The sequence below is a fragment of the Lethenteron reissneri genome, chromosome 26, assembly GCF_015708825.2.
Source record: "Lethenteron reissneri isolate LAM-NWPU_2019-01 chromosome 26, ASM1570882v1, whole genome shotgun sequence".
NCBI lineage: Eukaryota > Metazoa > Chordata > Hyperoartia > Petromyzontiformes > Petromyzontidae > Lethenteron > Lethenteron reissneri.
Genome location: NC_083804.1, coordinates 19,607,557 through 19,631,731, shown reverse-complemented (window position 1 = coordinate 19,631,731; position 24,175 = coordinate 19,607,557). Strand labels below are relative to the sequence as shown.

General features: G+C 44.6%; 2 protein-coding genes across 4 annotated transcripts in view; one reads left to right on the top strand and one right to left on the bottom strand.

The window, feature by feature from the left end:
• The window catches only part of AADAT (aminoadipate aminotransferase), a 31,802-nt gene extending 19,640 nt beyond the window's left edge, over positions 1-12,162 (top strand). For all 3 annotated transcript variants that reach the window (XM_061560436.1, XM_061560437.1, XM_061560435.1), the window contains exons 6-14: positions 557-766; positions 1,762-1,827; positions 2,484-2,566; positions 2,834-2,930; positions 5,277-5,338; positions 6,457-6,521; positions 7,194-7,300; positions 8,413-8,514; positions 8,945-12,162. In XM_061560436.1, the coding sequence (XP_061416420.1) occupies positions 557-766; positions 1,762-1,827; positions 2,484-2,566; positions 2,834-2,930; positions 5,277-5,338; positions 6,457-6,521; positions 7,194-7,300; positions 8,413-8,514; positions 8,945-8,995 (843 nt within the window). In that variant the 3' untranslated portion in view covers positions 8,996-12,162. The remainder of the gene's footprint in view (positions 1-556; positions 767-1,761; positions 1,828-2,483; positions 2,567-2,833; positions 2,931-5,276; positions 5,339-6,456; positions 6,522-7,193; positions 7,301-8,412; positions 8,515-8,944) is intronic.
• Positions 12,163-12,279: 117 nt separating this feature from the next.
• MRPL22 (mitochondrial ribosomal protein L22) lies at positions 12,280-19,075 on the bottom strand. Its single transcript, XM_061560438.1, has 7 exons — positions 19,027-19,075; positions 18,863-18,899; positions 17,059-17,182; positions 15,714-15,779; positions 14,948-15,025; positions 14,026-14,095; positions 12,280-13,508 (listed from the first exon to the last, which is right to left on the bottom strand). The coding sequence occupies exons 1-7, from the start codon at positions 19,046-19,048 to the stop codon at positions 13,246-13,248; spliced, it is 660 nt and encodes a 219-aa protein (XP_061416422.1). The 5' UTR covers positions 19,049-19,075; the 3' UTR covers positions 12,280-13,245.
• Positions 19,076-24,175: the final 5,100 nt, after the last annotated feature.

Sequence of the window (24,175 nt, the reverse complement as noted above, 5' to 3'; positions counted from 1 at the left end):
TGTCGTCCTCGGAGTTAGAATAATGCCAAATTGGGTGCGAAACCAAATTTAATATGATGGGTATTTTTTGCAGGCATTGATGGCTGACCCACTTGAGAACCTGGTTTAATCATGGGCAGCTCAGACCCAGATGCAAACCCCAAGATTCCAGTGGTGCCATTTCAGATACTCTGATCCCTGAGCCACCCGACTGCTTTCCAGAGTTTCTGCTTTTATTTGAAAACCATACGTACATGCAAAGTAGGCAAGGAAATAAATATTAGACAAAGCTGTTGTAGCACACGGTCACGAGGTCGGGACTGTGTGGTGCACGATATTGCCTAGTGGTGGCGTGAGAGCTGGGAGAGGATAATCCACTGACTTGCATAGTCAGCCACATGACTTTGTGGTCTGTAGCACAGCAGCTAAAAAATAATTAATTTAGGGTCGTCATTTCAGGGGGGAGAGCAACATTCTTGCTTGAAATCTTTATTCTGCCCCTGTCGCTGTGTGACTCAATATCTCCCAATGTGCAAACCTGTACCCCCCGTGTCCCTCCGTGTCTTCACTATCCCAGGTGGAACCACTCGGCGCGCGTGTGCTGAGCGTAGCGAGCGATGCACAGGGGATGATCCCGGCAGATCTGCGACGCGTGCTCTCGCCGTGGTCTCCAGCAGACGCCCGCGTCCCTGCCTCAGGCATCCCCCGTGTGCTCTGCACAGTCCCCAATGGTGGCAACCCCACTGGAGCCTCGCTGAGCACCGACAGGAAACGGGAAATATACCGCGTGAGACACATGCACATACACAAAACATACACGCATATGTAAATGCAACTTACTTTACACAGCCCCACCGCAGATTCGCTGAGTGCCAACAGGACATAGCCCCCCCCTCCCGACTGATAGCCTTTAACAAACTGTTGGGGCAAGTGCTGTTGGTGAACATCCATGAAGACCAGCACGGCACACAAGGCGGTGGGTGCTTCAGCACTGTGCCTGGCTACCTTTGGCTCCCACACACACCAAACCAGATCCTCAATTGAGGCTGAGTCGACCTAGGGGAGGCCCAGGACTGGTTCTGATAACCATCACTGGTGATGGCCATGAGCAGGAATCGAACTCGGGTTGCTGAGTTCGTAACGCAACACGCTAACCGCTGCCCTGCCGCTACCCCCAACAACACACGCATACCATAACCATACACACCAGCATATACCAGATTCCAATTGTCACTGTTGATCTTCGTGAGCAAGAAACAACCCTGGTAATCCAGGACCGCGGTATGAGCTACTGCTCCATCCACCCAACACACATCGAAGCAAATATGTGCCCATACACCCACAAACACTAGGTACCCGTCACTGGTGTTGGCCGTGAGTGGGAATTGAACTCGGGTGATCGGGTTCATAGTGCAGCTTGCTAAACACTGCACTCCGGCTCCCCACAGGACAAAGACATACACGCACACAAATAAAAAGATAGTGAATCAGTCCTCGTTATCAGGTTCGATTACCGATTCCGAATTTCAGCAATCGGTAATTGTTTCCGGGGTAATGTCAGTAGTGAATGAATTGATTGGCACGTGTGAACGTACAAACCACACGGTACATTTGCCCTCTTTTCTCAGTTCAAAGATAAAAGGTGCAGTCCTGAAAATGCTTGCTTGCCGCACTTCTGTCGGAGACCCGCCTCTCCTGTGGGGACTTCCGCCAACTGGCTGCTGAGGCCTGCAGGTTCTGGGCTCACGCACAGAGCTCTCAACCACTTACCTGTGTTCTCAGATTGCACGGGAGTATGACCTCCTCATCATCGAAGACGACCCTTACTTTTACCTGCAGTTTAAAAAGGTGAGATGACCCGGTATGTGAGAGCCCTATGCAGTCGGTCTTGTCGCTGATGTGTTGCCTGTGATGGAGGAGTTCATATTCTTAGGTTTTTTCGGTAAAGTCAGGTAGGTAAAACATTAAAATTAATAAAAGTAAAATAAAATAAAAATCACGACGTTTCAGAGGCAACACAAGCTTCCGTCTTCAGGTGGATGGAGGAGTTGGTGATGATTGGGATGATGTGCTGATGTTGCCTGTGAATGAAGTGATGTAGTTGTCATGTCCTTGATGTGGTGGCGATGTTTGTGATTTTGGATGTTATGGAGGTTATGATGTGGTAATGTCTGTCGCATATTGATGTTGCCTGCAACACAGATGATGAGGTGATCTTGTGTTTGAAGCAATGAGGTGGGGGTGTTTGTGATGTCGCAATGATTTTGCCTGTGATGGAAGTGATGTAGTTATAATTCATATTGCCTTGGATGGTGGTGTTGTAGTGATGACGTTGGCTGTGATGGACGTGGAGAAATGATGATGTAGTGATCATGCTGCGTGTGATGGAGGTGATGTGGTGATAATGTTGGCTGTGATTGTGGTGATGTAGTAATGACCTTGGCTTTGATGGAGATGACGTGATAGAGGTGATGATGTTAATGGCAATTATTTTGTTGTCCCAGCCCTGGAGTGAATCTTTCCTCTCTATGGATGTTGATGGAAGGGTCATCCGCACAGATTCCTTCTCCAAGATCATCTCCTCTGGGTGAGAGAACCCTTTTAAACATTCTTGCTCCTCAACTTACATCTCTTGATTATACAAATTATGACCTGATCCTTAACTAGCATCTTTTTTTCCCTCAAAAATCATCAAGTGCACATCAGCAATTCTCTTTTCATTTGTCATCTCTTCCTTTTCTCCTCAATCATTATCTTATTCTCAGTGATACTCTCTTACAGATGACTTTGGTGTGTGTGTGTAGCTCTGTGTCCCTTATTGCCCTGTGTCTCTGGCTGTCCTTGCCGATGACAGCTTGCGTCTGGGTTTCTTGACGGGACCCAAAAAGTTGGTGAACCGAGTCATCCTGCACATGCAGACATCGACCATGCACACGTCCACCTTCTCACAGGTCTACCATGCACACATCCACCGTCTTTTACATCCACCTGCTCACAATGTCCAACATGTATGCATCCACCTTTTCACAGGTCAACCATTGACGGGTGAATCTTCACACTCACCTCACATATCCACTTGTACACACATCCACCCTCACACGAGTCCATTTTCAAATTTGAATGTATTGGTGGTACACCGATGCGCGGTATGAAAAAGCACATTTTTCGCAATAGTTGTTAATTTTATTTCTTTTCCCGCGATTCACAACCCCGATCAGAAAATCTTGTGGGGTTCGTCAAAATTAGTTCTCGTGATGTCGAAGCAGTCGGAAGACGAATGCTATGAGCAGCTGAACACAAAACTTCAGTTTGTTGCCGTATAGCACCCAGCCTGATGACGATTGGCTCCGTGTTTTGACTCGTGCCCCTAGACAGATTTCACTGTTGCCTTAGACTTGGTCGGACGGTTATGGTTAGGTTAAGGTTGGATAAATACGAGCACTGACCTTTCATGAACAATGATGCCTATAAGAGAAAACCTTCAATAGTATTTGGTTTTTCACGAAAGATTTAGATTTTCTCATCATTTATTGTTGCCATTAGAATATCCCTAATCTAACCCTAACGATCCCAACACTCTACTTGCCGTACTATCCATCGGTGGTTCAAGTTTCAGTTTCATTAATTAGGTATAGCCCTGTGAGCCATGCGGCTCTTGAATTGGATGCAACCGCAACAAACAAAAACATGAACAAGGAACATCTTAAAGTGACTACTCGCAACAGAAAAATCCAGGAAAAAAACAGCAAAGTCTTCCATAAAAAGCACCGTATATCAACGCTGTGTGCAAAAATCCCAGTGGGATGTAAGCAAACAATAACAACCATAAGACAATTTAGATTAAAGTTATCAGTCTAACTCTGTACTACAACAAATAAATATGGCTAAACCAAATTTTTTTCGAAATCACCAAAATAAATCTATAAAAACAATGTAACAGTGATTATAGGAACTGTGATTCAAATTTAACAATAAACGATATACATAACATTTACGACCAAACTTTGCAGCCATAGCTGGCAGCATGAGTCACTCCGTAACAGCAGGAGTATCAGTAGGAGTATCAACATTTTTCAATGCACCTTTAAAGATCAGCACACTGTAATCAAAACTCAAGATCATACTTTGCACCGGTCATCCGGAGCGATACCTTTCATTTCAGGCCACTGAATAGCAGTGGCAGCTCGGGGTGTACAACTCCTCTCGAGCAGTTTTGAGTGAAGATCTCACAGGTAGTGATCCAAGTTGCAGTTTATTGGTGATAGCATTCCAGACCCTGGGGGCATCAATAGCAAAGGCCCTTCCTTCAGTATTTGTATGGCAATAAGGAATGTGAAGCTGGTAAATGAGCGAAGACCTTCTTAGGTCAAACGACGAAGATGATGATCCTGGTCGGTCTAAAAAATCACGGTCAATATTGACTCTTCTTAGCAAGTCTCAGAAGACTGAATAAACTTTTGAATCGTAACAGGGCCAATTAAATTCTAGATTTGAAGCTTTCGTGACTGCAAGGATTCATACTCTTTGGTTTTTTTGGTAATGTCACGTAGGTAAAAAATAAAATAAAATAAATGAAAACAACCAAATTAGTAGGGCCAATTAAAGACTGATAAACAGATTTTATGATAAAAAAATAGATTTCAGACTGTTTTATGAGGACTGGTGTGTTATGCTGCACCGGTGTACCGCCAATACATCAATTTCGCCGGCACATACTTGTTTCCCTCTGCTTGTGACAATTGGCAATGATGATGGTGTCAAAGATGATTTGGGATGAGAGTTTAGATTATTTTGATGGTGTTGATTTTGGTGATTGTGATGTTGATAATGTCAGCAACATGAAACGATGATAATGTTTAACATTATTCGATTTTGCAAGTGATGAAGATGAGAGCAGTGACAGTTATCAAATGGTGTTGATTTTTACAGTGATGGTGATAATGTTCATGCAGTGGAGCCTTCTTATTCGCAACCCTATTATCCATGAATCCTGCGAACCTTGGCCATGATCGGTCCGCAGAAGCTCCAATTATGTGCGGGATAGCTCCTGCTATCCACGAGTAGTAGTGGTAGCAAGTTACGTGTGTATCTTCTCCATTTATACGTGGCTGTTTGCTAAAAAATATAGCGACCCACGTGTCAACATGGATAAGAGGAGGTCTGACTCGTGACAAGGATAATGATGTATGGTGATACAGATGATAATTTTGGTGGTGGTAAAGATGATGATGAGCGTAATGATGTAGATTATGACTGATGATGAGGGTAATGATGCAGATGACGATGTGCCTCTGCAGATCTTGGTGTATAAGCTTCTGGAGCAATGGGGCATAGATGGCTTTCTCGACCACGTGGACAGGTGTGTTGACAGCACAACACCACCCATGCTACACTCACACCGGTGCCAGTGGCACCCGTAATGGTTGATGACACCCTGGTGTGAATGGGAGACCAGGGATAGACCCGCGACTCTGCTACACATACAGTCTTGTGCAGCCTTTAACCGATCCTCCACACAAAACGGTAAACCATTCAGCCGCCACTAAACCGGAATGCGTTACCAACACACAGGAATGTACTCATACGGCCCTTTTGTCAATCCACTGTTGGAAGAGGGCCTCCCCACACCTCAGGTCTGGAGAGGCATTATTTGACCATACTTTACCACACTGGTAACCATCGGTTGGTTAAAGGTGGGGAGCATAGAATGGCCGAATAACAATTAATTTTTTAGCACTGTCCTCTGCTTACCACAATGTGGCACAGCCTCGAATTGATCGATGCCACCCTGGTATGCATGGTGGTCTCCTATTCAAGCACGACATCCAGGCTCTCAACCCAGCTTAGCTTCTGAGGTCTGACGAGATTGAGTGTACTCCCGGTGACATGGTCAGAGACTGCATTTAAAAAAAGTCCACGCCCTGGAGGAGGCAATTGTTGAGCCAATAAAGATTAATAGTAGAGATACCAATGTATACGTTCTTCATGGGTTTTTTTCAATTAGACATTTTGGATTCAGCAAATATATTCACTCGGCAAATTGTAGACTCCAATAAACAGTGCGTCTTTTTAAATCCTTTATATTAAGTTCGCTTGCTTGCTTGCTTAGGACCGTGCAAATCCTTCGGTCGTTTTTTAACCCACTTCCCGTGATCCAATCGAGCTGACATTTTCCACACAGACTCGTTGTGCGTGACAATTAATGTTCGTGAAAAATTTTTCCCAAAATGTTACACTTTTTAGGACAAAAATATTATATTTAATTATCAATTGCTTAATGGTGCAATGCAATCATCTGACCCATAGGTGGCAGCCATCTCAAGCCAGCGGACGAGAGGACTCTAGCCACCACGCATATAAAGGATTTATATTGAAAAACTTTGTTTTTACGGGTTATACTTGTTATTAAAATGTTGTTGACATTTCTGTCACCTGTCAGTAAGTGCGTGACACTGTGACTTCCTCTGTCTGCTGCAGTGTGGTGGAATTTTACCGCTCTCAGAAAGATGCAATGGTCTCCTCCGCCCAGAAATGGCTCACGGGTAAGGCACACGAAGCTTCACGGTGGCATGCGCATCTGCACACGTATGCGGACACACACTACTGGTAATGAATGACATGTGTGCATTATCAATTTCTATAACATTAATGTATTTTGTTTAGTCTTAAAGTATTAAGACTTTTTTAGGGACCTGCCTACAGATGTTTGGCCGATTACATTTATGAGTGTTTTGCATGTGCAAAGAAACTGGAGTATCAAGAGAAAACCCACATATACCAGGGGGTAACACGAGAAATCCGCACAGACAAAATCAAGAATCCATTGCTGTACGACCACCCCCTGAGTACCTTGCTGCCCAAGCCCACAGGCAGTCTCCCACACAAGTACTAACCAGGCTCATCCCTGCCTCGCTTCGAAGATCTGATGAGATTTGTCTGATGTGAAATTTTACTTTGCCAACCTGGCAACTTATGTCCCCATGCTTCCTCATACATCCATACCTCGGGAATACAATCCCTCTACCTCCTTGTTGAGTCCTTATGTTGCATACCTTTGTCTCCTCACACGTCCCTCTGCATCTTTGTACCTCCCCGTGCAACCCCGTTCTTCCGCATGCCTCCCGTGTCACCGTTTCTCCTCATCTTACTGTGTCGCTGTTTCACCTGTCTCGCTGTGTATCACCGTTTTTCCTTATGTCTCCGTGTGTGTCCAGGTTTGGCCGAGTGGGATTCGCCCCAGGCAGGAATGTTCCTGTGGATAAAATTACTGGGGGTGGAAAATTCACGAGACCTCATCATGAAGAAAGCCCTGGCAAAAGAGGCACGTGCACATACAAAGATCCCCCTTATAACCTTTACAGACTTTTGGGACAAGTGCTGTTAGCAAGCACCTATGAAGGCCGGTACAGTACACAAATGGGTGGTGGCTAGCACCACAACTAGCCACCTTTGTCACCCAAAGTGACGATATTTATACAATCCACCAGGTACTTATTTGAGGCTAAGTCGACACGTACACATACACACTCACACACGTCTATTCTTCCACACACATTGTGATACACATGGTTAATTCTCCAGAGATTCCCCTGGCTCATGTTTAGATGGGCAACAAGCATGCATGCCAGGTTGCCCTTGTTGGCTACGAAGTTGTGATGCAATGTGGGCAGCAGCGGGCAATACAGCAAAATTGTTGTACTGTATTTTCTATGCTCCCGCATTTAATCTCCTTATCTTCAAGCCTCACTGAGCATCACGGTGATTTATGGTCATATAGCCCCCATGATCCACACAACATGCAGAGGCTGTTGATTAGCTGTGCTGTGCTGTGCATGACATCTGCAGGGGTTGTGCAGATCTTACTTATACATAACAGGCCGAGATGTACAACACTCGAAGGGGTATCGGCCCCTTCACCCGTCTAACATGGAGATCAACAATCTATGTCACAGCTAGCCTACTCCTAGGTCCTCCACTACAGGGCTAGGGGAGGCTAGCTAACCCAGCTCTGGTTAAGCTGGGATTACGGCACCCTGAGTCCCCAGACCAGCTCTTACAAGAGCATCGGCTCTGGGCTCTTGGGGCCACGCCACTGGCTTGCCCTGGTCGGTCCTGAGAAGGACAGCGATCCAGGGGAGTCTCAGGGCCTATCTAGCCGGTCTTCTTGCTTCGCTGGTTAAGGCTGAACACTGAACCCCGAGCCCTCCGGCTCACCGCCTTATATAGCAACTCCCCCACTGAGGGGTGGGGCCGTGGGGGATCCCAGCGCCGTGTTAGCCCCCCAGGCTAAACGGTGCGGACGTGGATGTAAGCACCTCTCGGCGTACGGGCATAACCACGCCCAGTGTGTTTGTTTGCCCTCCGTAACACCTCTACATATGGATCAAAATGTCGTTCATCTATAAATGTCACTCACCTGGATTTATGCTGCAGGTGTTGTTCGTGCCTGGAGCTGATTTCTACCCTGGCTTGGATGCAGTTTCCTCACACTTGCGTGCGTCATTCTCAATCACCAGCCCAAAGCTCATCGATATGGTGAGAAGCATGAGCAATAAAGGGATCAGGGAGACATGGGGATGGAGGGGATCATAGAGACATGGGGATGGAGGGGATCATAGAGACATGGGGACACAGGGAGAGGAGACACGGTGGCATGGTGGCCGAAACGTTCCACCAGTGGGTGAGCACGACCACTTCGGCCCCTCCCAATTCTGGCCCTCGTGCCCCCTCCCTCCTTATAACCCCGACGCCAGAGGTGCAGGTCGGCAATCAGAAATACAGAGAGACAGGTAATCACAAGTGTGGATGAAACACTAGTGTCCCTGTTTCAACTCCGACCTCTGATATTCAACTCTCAATTTGTGTCTTTACACACAAAAGAGAACGGGTGAGATTCTACTAGGAGTGGCTTTGACACGTATTGACACGAATTGCAGTGTAAGTGTAATTGTGTTTCTGTCCCCAGGGTCTTCAAAGACTGGCTGAGCTTGTTAGAGATGAGGTAAAAAAAGCGTGATTTACTGTGCACGAGCGTGCATGCATGCATATGCACACAAATAAAAACGTGCCTTAATTTTCACACAAACATATCCACACAGGTACAACAACAACCGGCATTTGCAACTAAGTGGTGGTGATGTTACCACAGCGCTTGTGCCACGCTATGTGCACTTTAAGGCCACGCATCGTGTCGAATGCTCACTGCCAGGTCATGGGTTGACTGAGATGACTGGCAGATGGTACCACCTGTGCCCCTGACTGCCACCCAGCGCTCTGCTCGTTGTTGTGAGCGTCACTCCTGTGCCCTCTGCTGTTTTTGGACGGCGACTACCTTCAACTCCACAGTTGCAGTCCTTCGCGAGCATCCTCCACAGAGGCCAATTTTGACTGGGTCATGTATTATTTTATTATTTCCCTTCTACGTGACTTTACCGAAAGAACCAAGAATATGAATCCCTGCAGTCACGAAAGCTTTAAATCAAAAATTTTACTGCTGGTACCAGTCATTGGCAAGTCTACTCAGCTCCATATCCTCTCATACCACATAATTCCACCTCTTCTCTCGCCAATGCCACGCCCATTTAGTCCTATCTGCCCGAACAAAATCTGTTTCGGCATGCAAGCTACATGACCCAGCCAATGCAGCCTTGCCTGCCGAAGGAGCTCACCAATGGGACTGTGTCCAGGTCTTTCAAGGATTTGTGATCTCGCACAATCCAGCCTGGTTAAACCCAGGATGGATTGTAGGCAGGCCAGCCTGAATGTTTCTAACCGCCAAAGATGTTTGAATACGGGGGTCAACATTTCGCAAGCATAGAAAATGTAAGGACATGACTGTGGCTGAGAACACCACCCAAAGCTTCCTTTGGAGTGGCAAACCAGGTAGCTTCCACAGAGCGTTATGCAGCCAATGAAAATATGCCGCTCAACTGATTGGGAGTGAGACCTCTGCTGTAAAACCATAGCCAGTCATAAGCACAGTGCCCAGGTATGGGAACATCTCCACTCTCTCCACAACTCTCCCCATCACCAATGGGGAGTTGAGAGGGTGGAGTGTTTGATGACACAAAATACCCAGGCGTAAACCACTACCACCACTCCGCCTCCTGTTGAAGGGGAGGCGAGCCCACAGTAGCTGGGGACTTACAGCTTCCCACACCTCACTGCCACGCTCCTACACCCCCTTTATTCTTTTGTTCAGAAGAGCCATTCCATGTTGTTTGGCTGTCTCCTCCCTGATTAGAGGACTGACTAGTTCTCAGTGACTGCAGCCAGAACAAGTCCACCGGACCTCCTGACAACCGCAGATCTAGGTGGTACCAGTCCAGCTCCCGATAAGAGAAGTGGGAGCCTCTCCTCCACAGTGAACATTCGTACATTTCAAGTGGCCACTTGCATAGGCTTTTTGCTGGAAGAACCCCGAGGGTACGGGTCCAGTCTTCTGGCTCCGTCAAATGGGGTTTAGTCAGGAGACGTCGTAGAAACCTGTTCCTCTGAGGCGTCCGGAACAAGTTCGTTATTTTTTGCATGTTTTCGTCGTAATTGAAATGAAGGTGGAGGGGTTACCAGTCCCTCATACCCATCCAGAGCGCCCGTTGGCCGCTGTAGCGACAAGCGCCATGAGGGAGATAGCCAATTGGAATTGGCCCTCCCCCCATGGCATTGCTCCCAGCCACCACAGGGTTATCATCGGGCACCACCGAGAGGATATGGGATTGTTCTTGCCAGACACACAGGCACAAACCGACATACTGTATCACACATGCTGTTATATAAACATTCACAACATGTAAACACATCAGACATGTGCAAAACCAGTCTTTCGTGCACGTGCAAAACATACATATGTGCATATCAGCAGATACAGAAAGTCAGTCTTCCTGATCAATAATGTAGAGTGCACATCTCCATTGGTGACCCTGAACCAGTGGTGGAACTCCACATTACTATGGCTGGCACTCTGCACAGGACAGCCATCAATTTCATACGTTATTGATCCTGGAGGGCTGATGAAGTTTTTTTCTTTTCACACGTATACACAGTAGAGTACATATCTCTCCTATGCTCAAACACACACGTACAAGCATACCTCTTATAGCGCTCAGGATGCATACTAGGTCACTAACATGGTTCCGATGGAGATGCGTATTGACAGCGCAATTTTTTTACCTATGAGCGATACGAGGGCTTCATTGGAGCATCGGTAATAAGCTTAATGATACTTTGCACATGATACATATATAAAATCATTTCATTAATTCAAATACATTTTAATACTGACATTAAGTGATGCACTTTCCAGAAAATTGGGTGGGAGCTTGCGTGTAAGATCAACTGTTTGCCGTAATCACACGTTCCGTGGGAAGTTATACTAACCTATGGAATTATTCGATACATGGATTGTCAATGAATTTATGAATTCACCCTCGATGAATCGATACTCTAGCATAGGTGTCAAATCGACTGAGCAGAATTAATACAATAGACCTCGATGCTGGTTCCAAAGACATGCCCCTATTGGCAGCACCACATCTACTTCCATATATATGGGCTGATCCTCACAGTAATTTTCCTTTAGGACATTGCGTAATAACGTAACAGCATTATAAAAGGCAGCACTGTGACAGATATGCCTGTACACAACAAGGACTATGGCTGTCATTCACCATTTAACAGTGGTGACATTACATTATCATATTGCTGGTGTTGCTTTCTGCTCGCCATCGTTTCTGGAAGGTGGCTACCACCAGCCACTCAGTGGCATCTTTCACAATCTTAGCACTGCTGGCAAGTTTCCTTCAGCAAATTCACTGAGCTGCAAGCTCATCCTGTGTCGCATCAGTCTAACTGCACCCACATTAGCAGGACATGCAGTGGCTGGGCATGCTGGATACATGATGCAGCCAATGTACTTTATTCTGACCTCCCATCAAAGGGGGGACCCTGTTGTTACTCGAGACATTCAGGGTCAGCCTGAATGTCGCAAGCCAGAGCAGGGGTTTCCATAAGGGAATCCAGAGCATTGCAGAGGTGAAGTGATGCCACTTGACTGATTTGTTGAGACCTCTGCTGCCAAACCAGTAGGTGGCAATGAACTGCACGACGATAAACCATCTCATTACTCATGAAGACAATGTGGCGTGTTCGATTTTGTACACAAAATAAATCACCAGCAATTGTTATTTAAAGGCAGTTTGATTTTAATGTTGTGATGAATCATAATTATTGCAGAGTGCAAACTGTACAAAAATGTATCAAATAAAATATTTAAAAAAACCACGCGTGTGTCACACAAGGGGGAGCTGTGGCATATAAACGATGTTTATTTTACCAGGTAAGGCCCATTGAGTTATACAGTAAAACCTTGGATTGCGAGTAACTTGGTCTGCGAGTGTTTTGCCAGACGAGCAAAATTTTTAATAAATATTAATTCGATAAACGAGCGAGGTCTTTCAATACGAGTAGTACGTGTTTACGCTTTGTCTGCCGAGCGTCACGTGATCACAACTGATATACGAGTGCTTTGGATTACAAACACGTTTCCGGAACGAATTATGCTCGCAATCCAAGGTTTTATTGTATAACTTTTTCAGAAGTGACTTGGCCACAAACGACAGCCCAATGAAGTGGTTTGTGGAAATTTATAGCAACCAAACACTCTACACATTTCTAAATGTGAAGGGAAAGTCTGGAGGGCCCGGAGAAAAATAAATGCGACCACAGGGAGAACATACAAACTGCAAATATACAGGTGTCAGGGTTGGGATTGAACACATGACCTCCTGTATACCAGGCAAGATAGTTAACATCTCGCTACCGCGATGCCCATATTGATTTGTTCATATACTGTACAAAACATTTCAGACAACCCATGATCAGATTTTGGGCTATGCTAAAATACACCATTTTCAATTGGCATTTGAAATTTGGCCATGTTCTGTCGTAGATCGATTCAGCCCTTCACGAGTGTGTCAACGTCAGCAATATAGAAACACAGTCATCTGAGAATGCAGCAAACCATACCGACTTTGTTGGGTGCACTTGTGCCAGCGCCTGTGCTTTGCACGTTTGGACTTCAGTTAACCCTCACGAAGCTGGACTTTGGGGTAAGCCGGAGGCTCTGCCCCCAATTAGTCAGATTTTACTGCAAACAAGGGCACTCCAACTTCAACTACAGGAGGGAGCAGAGTTGATTGCACACACGGTGCTCTTTAAATCCCACTCGCACATCAGAGTGTGGGAAGGTGCGCTCTAAACCTCTCCCCATCACAGGGAGTGCGGGACGGTGCGCTGGCGCAGCTCCTTTACGTAGAGGCGCGCCTGCTCTATGGGCGAGCGCAGGTGAGCGAGCGGCGAGCGTGCATGCTCCACGGGATAACGCGCGCGCTGCAGCTCCGCGGCGGAGGGCGGCGGTCCCTCCACGAGCTTCACAAAGTAGTGGCAGCGCACCTTGTCCATGATGCCGAACATGCCCCGGCCGTGGTAGCGAAGCCGCTTCAGGTACATGCCTTTGCCTACAAATGACTCGGCTGGGCATAGGTGTGGGGCATGCAGAGAGACGGAACGAATGGTTAGGGAACCGTAAAGTTATCGGGAGGTTCAATAAATTGTAGGGAAGGGAAAGGTGTGGGGAGCAATGGGAACACGTATGTATGGGGGAAAATTAGAAAAATGCATGGGATGATACAGAAGCAATCAGGGTGATATGGGACCATGTATGTAGATGCATAGAAAAGAGGAGAGATTTACAGGAAGATGAGAGGTCAAGAGGGAAACAGAGGAAGCTGTGGAGAGATACAAAATGTGCTAAGACATGACCGCATAATGGGGCACACAAAAGTATGAAGCAACAAGGTATGGGAAGAGCATCGGAGAAGATACCAGGATGTGTCACGAGGTACAAGTATCAAAATAAATAAGATACAAAGAGGCATGAGTAAATCGGGTTCATAAATCATTGAGCTCTCACATGAATTTGAATAAAGGATATTGATAGCACAGATACTAAGACTTGAGTCTGAGAAACTTAATCTGGGGCTCCCTTACCCACATAGAGGTTGGATCTGAACTCCACGTTGTGATGGTTTACTGCCATCTCCTGGGCTTCCAGCAGAACCTAGCAGAACACATACACCACCTCGTTTGCCTCACCACCACTATCATAATATATCACACGTAACAATCATCATTGCTATCACGAATACAACCATCACTGGAGATTTTACCACCACCATGTCACCATCATAAAAACAAATCAACGAGACTTTGCGAAACAACATCCCTCACCATGAGGAGCCTCTCTCTCCCCGTGTGTTCATGGATGCTCATTCTGCTGCCATCAGGATTCGAGATCAGGGACGGAGGTGTATGCAATTATGTAACAGATCAGTAATCAGCCACTTAGTATGTGACTCACCTGTAAGGAATTGCGATATGTTGTGTATTACTTAATAATACGCTTCCAGGTTGCGCCGAGTCTGTCGCCATCGCTGTGATAGCTAAAGACTCAGCGAGCCTGGAAGCGTATTATTAAGCAATACATAACACATCTCGAATCCTGATGGGGCTCAACAATGATGACGTCATCCTGCACTATTTAAGACCGGAAGCCGGTGTATGGCTTCACTATTCTGACAAATCACCCGAAGATGTTGGATGTAATTTCCAGCGAAACGTCGTCGCACTCAAATTGTAAATGTTGTGTATCCACTCTTCAACACACCGGTGGGCTAAAGTAGTGAACTATTTGTCTTTTGTCAACGTGACACATTTGTTACTGATTGGCCATGTCGGGTGGTGGAGGGTTGCACCACATTTATAAATAACGCGATCTAACCCAAAAATCTTTATTATGAATAATTCTGGTCGCGAAAGCCTACATGTTAAACAAACCGAATGCAATGAACATTTCTATATGCAATGATGAATTAATGCATGTTATTTATATTGACACGTTGTGAAAACGCACCTCCTTCATGACCTTAGCTCCTTTCTTGTCACTGAATTCCAACTGAGCTAAGGCTTCATCCACAGACAGACCTTTAATCTGACACACAGTCACAAAAACAGATTCAGGGTTAGAGACATGGGCTACATACACACATGGTCACAGACACATGTAGTGCCGTAGATGGACCACGCTTACTGGCAGTGGTAGACGAGGTCCATCTGCAAGGGTACCCCGTACCGCCAAGGGCGGGGGCTGCGGGTAATCTACGATCCCACGCAACGCCACCTCTGGATGGTGACCCCAGACAGATAATCCCCTCGGCGCCACCAATGGGGGGGTTGCAGGGGATCTACGATCCCACGATCCCACGCAACGCCTCCCCTCGATGGGCAAAGGGGCATAAAAGGGGACCTCCCCAGCCCATCGGGGCCAGTTGCAGCTCAACACCCAAGACCAGCCAGCTTAGGACCTTGGACCCAAGAGCGTAGCCAGAGTAGGCTGTGTCCCTAGGCTGTAATAGAGTATCAGGACTGTTGGAGTGTGGTACTGTAAATAAAGAAGTTACCTCTACAAGTGTCTCCGGAACCCATTACACATATATGCAAATTCACTGCCATCTAGCAGGAGGGGCCGAGCCTGTGGAAGAGCTGCACTCTGAGAATGCATGAGATGTGCTGGTGGCTCTTGGTAAGGTCCTGCACAGCTTGGGTCTGATTTGAATTGGCCGTGAAAACAGAGTGCATGTGTATTACTGTGTAGGTGTATCCATGCGAGTGCTACGCACCAGTGTTGCCAGGTACCACATCTTGTCTTTGCTGTATTTGATCTGCCTGTGGCAATGAAAAATCTCCTGGACACACACAAGGAATAATGTGAGTCTATCTGCACAGGTTGATGTGTATGTGATTGTGATATACACTTGTTAATGTGTATGTATATTGTTGTAGTATGTGCATTTGTGTGTAGGGGTGTATGTTAAACAGAGGATATGTATAATGGTGTTGGTGTACAGGTGGTCTCTGGTTTACGACGATCCGATTTACAACTATATTCTTAGGTGTTTTTGGTAAAGTCACGTAGGTAAAACATTAAAATTAATAAAAGTAAAATAAATTAAAATCACGACGTTTCGGATTTTTATTTTATTTTACTTTTATTAATTTAAATGTTTTACCTACGTGACTTTACCGAAAACACATAAGACTATGAATCCTTGCAGTCACGAAAGCTTCAAATCTACGATTTACAACTATCCACATTTACGACGTTAATATAACGCGACGCAGAAATTTGATTTACGATGCTTCTTCCCACATGACTACAAAACACATTTGAACAGTCAGTCTGGTTTCCAATGTGATTTAGCATGGAGCTTTTTTTATGCTCAAGTGTTTTTGTAGATATTTACATATTAAATCCTGTTAAATATGGCTGATAAAAGGAAAAACACATCGGCAAGTGATGTTTATACTGTTTATGGGAAAATAGGGTCTGATTTACAATGATCCCATATACGATGGGGTTTCCAGGAACGCATTGTGTTGTAAAAGCGGGACTGCCTGTATTAGTGTGTATAGTAGTTTATGATAATTGAGTAATAGTACATTAGGCCAGTGCACGCACTAATTTGTGCATCCATGTATTGCATTGCTATAGAGTATACTGTAAGAATTATGTACATTGTGTTCTGGTGTATAAGTAAATGTGTATAATTCCATGTTATAATATTAGTGTACTGTGTGTTTTATTGTGTATATACCTTATATGTATGTAAAGGTGTACTGTGTTTTATTATAGGTGAGGGAATCCGGAGGTATAAAATCAGTATGTAAAGTGCTTAAAATTACGTTGGTGTATTACATGTAAAATGTCGTGTATATGTGTACTATACACATACACTAATATATATGTAAGTACCCGTGCGTTAGTATCGGTTTATTATTTTATGTACAAGTATGGTATTGTGTATATAACTGCATGTGGGATTTCTTGTATGTTGATTGTTTCCTACAAGCAAGTAGATATATATGTAACTGCTGTGTATATGAACTCGTGTATGCCTGGTATGTGTATGAGTATGTTCGTGTACTGTTTGTGGGTATTAGTGTACGTTGCTGTGTGTGCATTACTGCCGGCCTCCTCTCCTCCCCGGGCTGCTGGGGTGGATAGACCACGCGATTCAGCGGTTCCCAGTTCCTTCGCCTCGACAGCACAGCACCCACGTGTAGGCATCTCCATGGTGATGTCAGCACACTGACACACACAAAGATCCCCCTCTAGACATTACCAGCCTGCTGGGGAAAGTGCTGTTAGCAAGCACCTATCAAAGCTGGTTTGGTGCATGAAACGGTGGTATTGCTAGCATCACACCTGCCCACATGACTTCTACAATCCACACCAGAAACGTCATTATGCCTGAATTGACTTATAGGAAGCCCAAAACGACTTCATATATTCGACACTATTGCTGGCTGTGGTCGGGAATCAACTTACGTCGCTGGGGTCGTAGCGCAATGCACTAATCGCGTCACCACCACCCAACCCTGTACCAATATGAAAGACTACACTTGACCTTCTTCTTGGTTCTTTCGGTAAAGTCACGTAGAAGGGAAGACGGCTGCTTGCGTTGTAGCCGAAACGTCGTGAGAATTATTTTATTTTATTATGTTTTATTTTTATTATTTTATTACTTCCCTTCTACGTGACTTTACCGAAAGAACCAAGAAGATGAATCCCTGCAGTCACGAAAGCTTTAAATCGAAATTTACACTTGACCTCGTGACCTAATCATGTCACGAATGGGCTTGTATCCCGCGGATTTAAATACGACTGGGTGGTGCAGTGATACAACAACCATATGACTCAAGATTACAAGACAACATCCACCGACTGCTCACAGCATCGACCCAACTAATTTAATTCTGAAATGAGAGATATCGCGGACTCGTGCAACTTCGGGTCTAAACAGACAGCAGGGGGCGCACTTTCACACGCAATTCATTTATGCAGGAAAAGCGAAAACAGTCGAGTCCTGTATTGCATCTACAATCGCAGTGTTTGAAGCAAGCGACATTACGTGAAAACCAGGCTGTGACTATCAACAGTACAGTATATGGTTGCACTTTATAAAAAAGAAACATTTCGAAATAAAGTGCACGTTTGCAATTTGCGCGTAGTTGCAATTTACCGCGCCTCAGTCGGTGTTAGCCGCTGAGGGAGTTACGAGTTTATTTGTTTTAATTCCTGTTGCTTCATGCCCCCTGTCAAGTTTTCATTCTGCTGTAATATGCACCGATGCCTACTTTATTGAGGGCAATATTGTCAAGTATATTAAATATAGATGTATAAGGGGCAGCTGAACCTCCAATATCAGTCGTACCGATTCAGTACCCGATGCCTAAATAATACGGCAATGTGTCCCCAAAAGATGCGACTCGCTGCAAACTTAAAATGCCGTAGTACCTTAAGTCAAATTGTCAAATGTACATTTCTTTCTCAGTGACGTAAACATCTGACATGTTTATTAAGCACTACATAAGTTCCACGAAACAGCATCTTCACAAAGCACACTGACGATTGCAAGTTCAAATCCTGTTAGGAGAGGTCTGGCATTACACTTGACATTTAAATCTTCCAGCAGCACTTGAGCGACGTCACTGCGTTACATTAAACGCACGATAGAAACGTTGCAATGTTAGGTGCTAATTTGCATGCTATACAGGCCTTCCCATACCGTGCGGGTGCCATGGGGATTGCATGACCCATACCACTTGGTGTGTCGGTCCCACGCTACACATGACCGCTACTACCCAGGCTCAACCATGTCTACTTTCCGAGCTAAGGACCACACCGGGCTCACAGCGGCCGATTCGGACCATCACATCACAATGCAAATCCACGTCCCGCGCGGCCTGCGGTGACCCCATCACTCACCCGCTCGCCGTCGCCAGCCTCGCCAAGGCGTCCAGACCTGCAAGAGAGAAGCCACACACACACACGGGGTGGTGGGGGGGTAATGAACACTGTGAGAGGGAGGGAATCCCCGCAAGTCGTGGATGGATTCAGCCGCTTACTGTGAACTCGCGACCTGCGCTTACCACGCCGTATGGGGAGCGCCATGTTGGATTGCGGGTGGCCCGGCGTGCAGTGCGCGCGGCCCCCCTTGTCAGAGCAGAGGGTGTTTTTTTACCTTCACACGACAACATTTGGCATGAACAAAAATAAGAAAAGGTTTTTTTTTTACCCCCACACGACATTTACCATGAACAAAAATAATAGTTTTTTTTACCCCCACACGACAACATTTGCCATGAACAAAAATAATAGTTTTTTTTACCCCCACATAACATTTGCCATGAACAAAAATAATAAATGTTTTTTTTTACCCCCACATAACATTTGCCATGAACAAAAATAAGAAATGTTTTTTTTACCATCACACGACAACATTTACCATGAACAAAAATAAGAAGTTTTTTTTATCCTCACAATGACAACATTTACCATGAACGAAAATAATAGTTTTTTTATTACCTCCCCACGACATTTACCACGAACAAATTTTTTTTAACCTCCACGCGACAGCATTTACCACGAACAAAAATACTCTTTTTTAATCTCCACACGACAACATTAACCACCGAATGAGCTCTCATTACTCTGATAGTGCGTTGTCTTTGTGCTGTTCGCCTTTTGGTGTCCTCTGGTCTAACACCGTTTGAGACGAGGCTCAAAAGAAAGCTGTCTCTGGTGTGGACAAATCAGTTTTAAAGACAATACATATATTCAGTGGCGGCTCCTGCAAAATCTCTCAGGGGGGGCAAATGTTTGGATGATTGATAAGGATAAGGTCCACCCATGCAATGGATAAATTAACAGCTTAAGCATGTAAAGGCAACTTCACTTCTTTAATATTAATGAAAAATAAAGTAACTCTTACAATACATCTTGTTTGTTTCTATACTCACTATTATTACACTGCTTACATCACATTACTCGCGTAATACACTGCTTACTTATACTGAAATTTTGCTCTTCTCTCTTTCAAAGTAGCAAAGTGATCAATTACTCTCTCATTGAAAGCAGGCATGTTCCTGACTAGTTCCCTCTCCATGGAAAGCATAGCCAGTGCATTCAGACGTTCCTGTCCCATTACATTTCTCAGGAATGTCTTGATTTTCTTTAAGGTTGAGAAACACCTCTCAGCTTCAGCAGTTGTCATGGGAGTGGTTGTGAGGATGTTCAACAGAGCAACAGTCTCTGGAAAAGTATCCTGGAGGTTGTACTTCAGCAAAACCTGGTACAGCACTCGTGCACCAAAGCAGCCCTTGAATTCTGGACTCTCATAAATGAGAGACAGTTCAGTCTTCAGCTTCGCCTTAGTTAACATAGGGTATGCCCTGACAGTGATGTTCAGAGCCTCAACAGGGAATGTATAGCCATGCTGTTGAAACATCTCTCCTTGTAGCAGCGAGGCACTTACAAGGTGGTCGGTAAAGGAGAACCTTTCTTTGGTGTGGACGAAGATTGTGTCGCAGACCTGACAAAATAAATACATTTATTTTAGTTATAAAATAAATTATTTATTATAATATAAATATTGAGATACAAGGTTTCTATCCCGACAGCAACAATGTATCAGGCAGAATCCACATTTTATATCTCCATATTTTTTCAAAAATTAATGCTATTGGTCACCCTTTACATCTGTCAATGTGTTTTACAAATATTTAACCAATGAAAAGCATTAAAAGAGCTTGTAAATTATTTTGGGGAAAAAACAGGTTTTCTTTCGTTTCCTGAAAAGTAACAGTTTTGGACATACAAGGCTTCCGTCCGACAGCGATGATTTGTGTGTGTGTTATTACGTTAATTAACATTTTACCAAAATTCAAGCTCAAATGGAGTTTGACAAGGGTTTTTAACCAGTAAATGTATTTTCAATCAACTCAGTTTCTTTTATTAAAGATTCCACTAGGTGGCGACAAATTATATTGTTGACTGAAACGTGCTTACGTATGATGACGTAAGCACGTTAGTGCGAGCCCTCTCGGAAGCCATAGAGAATGCATTGGAGCGCCCCCCGTTCGAAAAAAAACATCTTTGAATGTAAGTCTATGGGAACACTCTGGGCGATTCTCAGCCAGAGTGAAATCGCCCAAAAAGAGGCGGTACTCCACAGAATGTGACATGACGCTGATTGGACTATATCCAGAGGCACAGTAACGGCTAGCGTGACTCTGTGGTTGAATGTTAATGTGATTGAAAAAGTCCCTTTCACACTTTGGTGGTGCGTCGCCCAATCGCCCTAATGAAGAAACCGCCCCTGCATATATTATCAGAGTATTGTTTGGTTCTTTCGGTAAAGTCACGTAGAAAGAAAATGTATTTAATATAATACGTGTCGATTGCAACACAAGCAATCTTCATCAGGTAGAACTAAATTTTAGAGACAAAACTTGATTTGGAGCTTTCGTGACTGCAGGAATTACTCTTTGGTTCTTTCGGTAAAGTCACTTAGAAACAGACAGTTTGATTGATTAAGTGTGTTTTATCTCTCTCTGTGTCTCTGTCTTGTCTCTCTTTCTGCTTGTGTGTCTCTCTTTCTGTTTCCGTGTCGTGTCTCTCTCTCAAATGTCACACTTTTCTAATTTAGCAATCTTTGGAAGAACGTAATCAACCAGGCTATGCGTTAATTGTGTGTTGACCGACTCTCTGTGTTGCATTGCATTTCCAAATTTTACTAAGTTTGTTTGATGAAGTGTGTTTTATCTCTCTTTCTCTGTGTGTCCTTGTGTTGTCGCTCTAGTATTTCCTGCAATCACAAAAGCTCCAAATCTCTCATTGACATGCTAATTTCTCTACTGCCCCCCTCTCTGTATTTAAGGCGCGTTTGTTTATTTGTTTGCTGGTGACTATGTATTTCGTATCGGAATCGCCTCCAGTGCTGCTGTTGCTGCTGGCGGCAATAAAAGTTGTTTAAAAAGTCAAAGTCTCTCCATTGCACGCTCCCTGCCTCTCTCGCACGCGATGTGCTCGTCTTCCTCGAACGCTGTGGGGGGGCGGGAGACAAGCCCCTCTCTGTGCCAGCGTGGACGGCACCCACGTGGTCACCTCCTGAAGCGCTCGTCGCCGTGGCGCGCGCGATGACCACCATCACCACCACGTGGCTTTTATATTCTTAGGTAAAAACATTAAAAAGTAAAATAAAATAAAAATCACGACGTTTCGGAGGCAACACAAGCTTCCGTCTTCAGGTGGTACCGTCACAGCCACGACAGCTGTATCAAGTAAATGAGAGATTGCAGGAGCTACCACTCCGTTTATATAATGGTTGGAGAAGGTGGTGGGGCAAGGGCCGCATACTTTTTATTAATAGACTGCATAACAAAGGCTGAGCCTTTGTTATGCAGTCTATTCTTAGTCTTAAGCCTCACCTTACCATATTAATAATAAGTATGCGGCCCTTTTCCTCCACCACCTTCTCCAACCATTATATAAACGGAGTGGTAGCTCCTGCAATCTCATTTACTTGATACAGCTGTCGTGGCTGTGACGGTACCACCTGAAGACGGAAGCTTGTGTTGCCTCCGAAACGTCGTGATTTTTATTTTATTTTACTTTTTAATGTTTTTACCTACGTGACTTTACCGAAAAAACCTAAGAATATGAATCATTGCAGTCACGAAAGCTTAAAATCTAGAACGTGGCTTTTATTTTGTGTCGTGCGCGGCGCATTTAGAGCCACAGCGCGTGGATGAATCGTGTTTGTTTATTTGTTTGTTGGTGACTTTGTGTGTTTCGTATTGGAATCACCTCCAGTGCTGTTGCTGCTGGCGGCAATGAAAGTTGTTTAAAAGTAAAAATAAAGTGTATTTAAGGCCTCGACACAGAGGCGTTGTTTCTCTGTGTGCCTATGCGTCTCTCTGTGTGTCTCTGTGTTATCTCTCTCTGCTTATGTGTCTGTCTATGTGTCTGCGTGTCTGTGTTTTGTCTTTTTCTCAAATTTAGCAATCTTTGGAAGAACGTAATCAACCAGGTAGGGTGTTGACTGTTATATTAGCCGACTCTCTGTGTTGTATTTCATTATATTTCGAAGTTTTTCTAGGTTTGTTTTCTCTTTCATTCGTACCTGACGATGATTGATTGTGTTGCAATCGAAACGTCGTATGCTATTATTTAATTTATTTTTCTTTCTACGTGACTTTACCGAAAGAACCAAAGAGAGACAAAACACAGACACGGAGACACACAGACAGGCACACAAGCAGAGAGAGACACAGCATAGATGCACAGAGAGAGAGGTGGGGCTGCTGGAACAGAGAAATTTGCATGTCAATGAGAGAGCTGTGTGGAGTGTTTTTTGTTTGCATTTTGACCACAAGTATTGTGGTTAATGCATACATGATTCCTTGTAAAAGGTTTCAGTTTGGTGTATTAACATCTGAAGACCTGTTTTGTTGCCAGAAAAAAGGGGAAAACCTTTTCTCATATATTTGGTGCTGGCAAAGGAGGTCCCATGATGTAGATGCTCAACCCGAGCTCTCATTACTCTGATAGTGCATTGTTATTGTGCTGTGTACGCCTTTTGCGGTCCTCTGTTCTAACACCTTTTGAGACGAGGCTCTAAATAAAACTGTCTCTGGTGTGGACCAATCAGTTTCAAAGAATGCATTTCTTATCAGAGTATGTTTTTTTATTTGCATTTGACCACAAATATTGTGGTTAATGCAGACATGATTCCTTGTAAAGGGTTTCAGTTTATTGTTTTAACATCTTAACACCTGTTTTGTTGCCAGAAAAAATGGGAAAACATATTCTCATATTTTGGTACTGGCAAAGGAGGTCCCATGATATATATCGTTTTATTTGTGCGTGAAGTTATTTTTAAGTGATTTGTTTACTTTTCCTATTCTGTGCGCTCTTGTTGTTTTGTATTATTTGTTGTCGTAATGTTCTGACCGGTCCCGACTGGACATCTGTGCAAAGAGCTTTGCAGCTCATCGGATTCCTCCAGGTAACGGTTTAACAACAAACTCTTCGGTTTTTTTCTCTAAAGTCACGTAGGTAAAAATAATCAATAAAAATAATATAAATAATAATAATAGAAATAAAATAATAAATAACAACACAAAACACACCCACGCACGACCTCGTAATTCCACACCATGACGTCACGCCGCTCGAACCCAGCCAACAACGCGTAGCCGCGATGACGTCACAACCACCCGCAACGGATGACGTCAC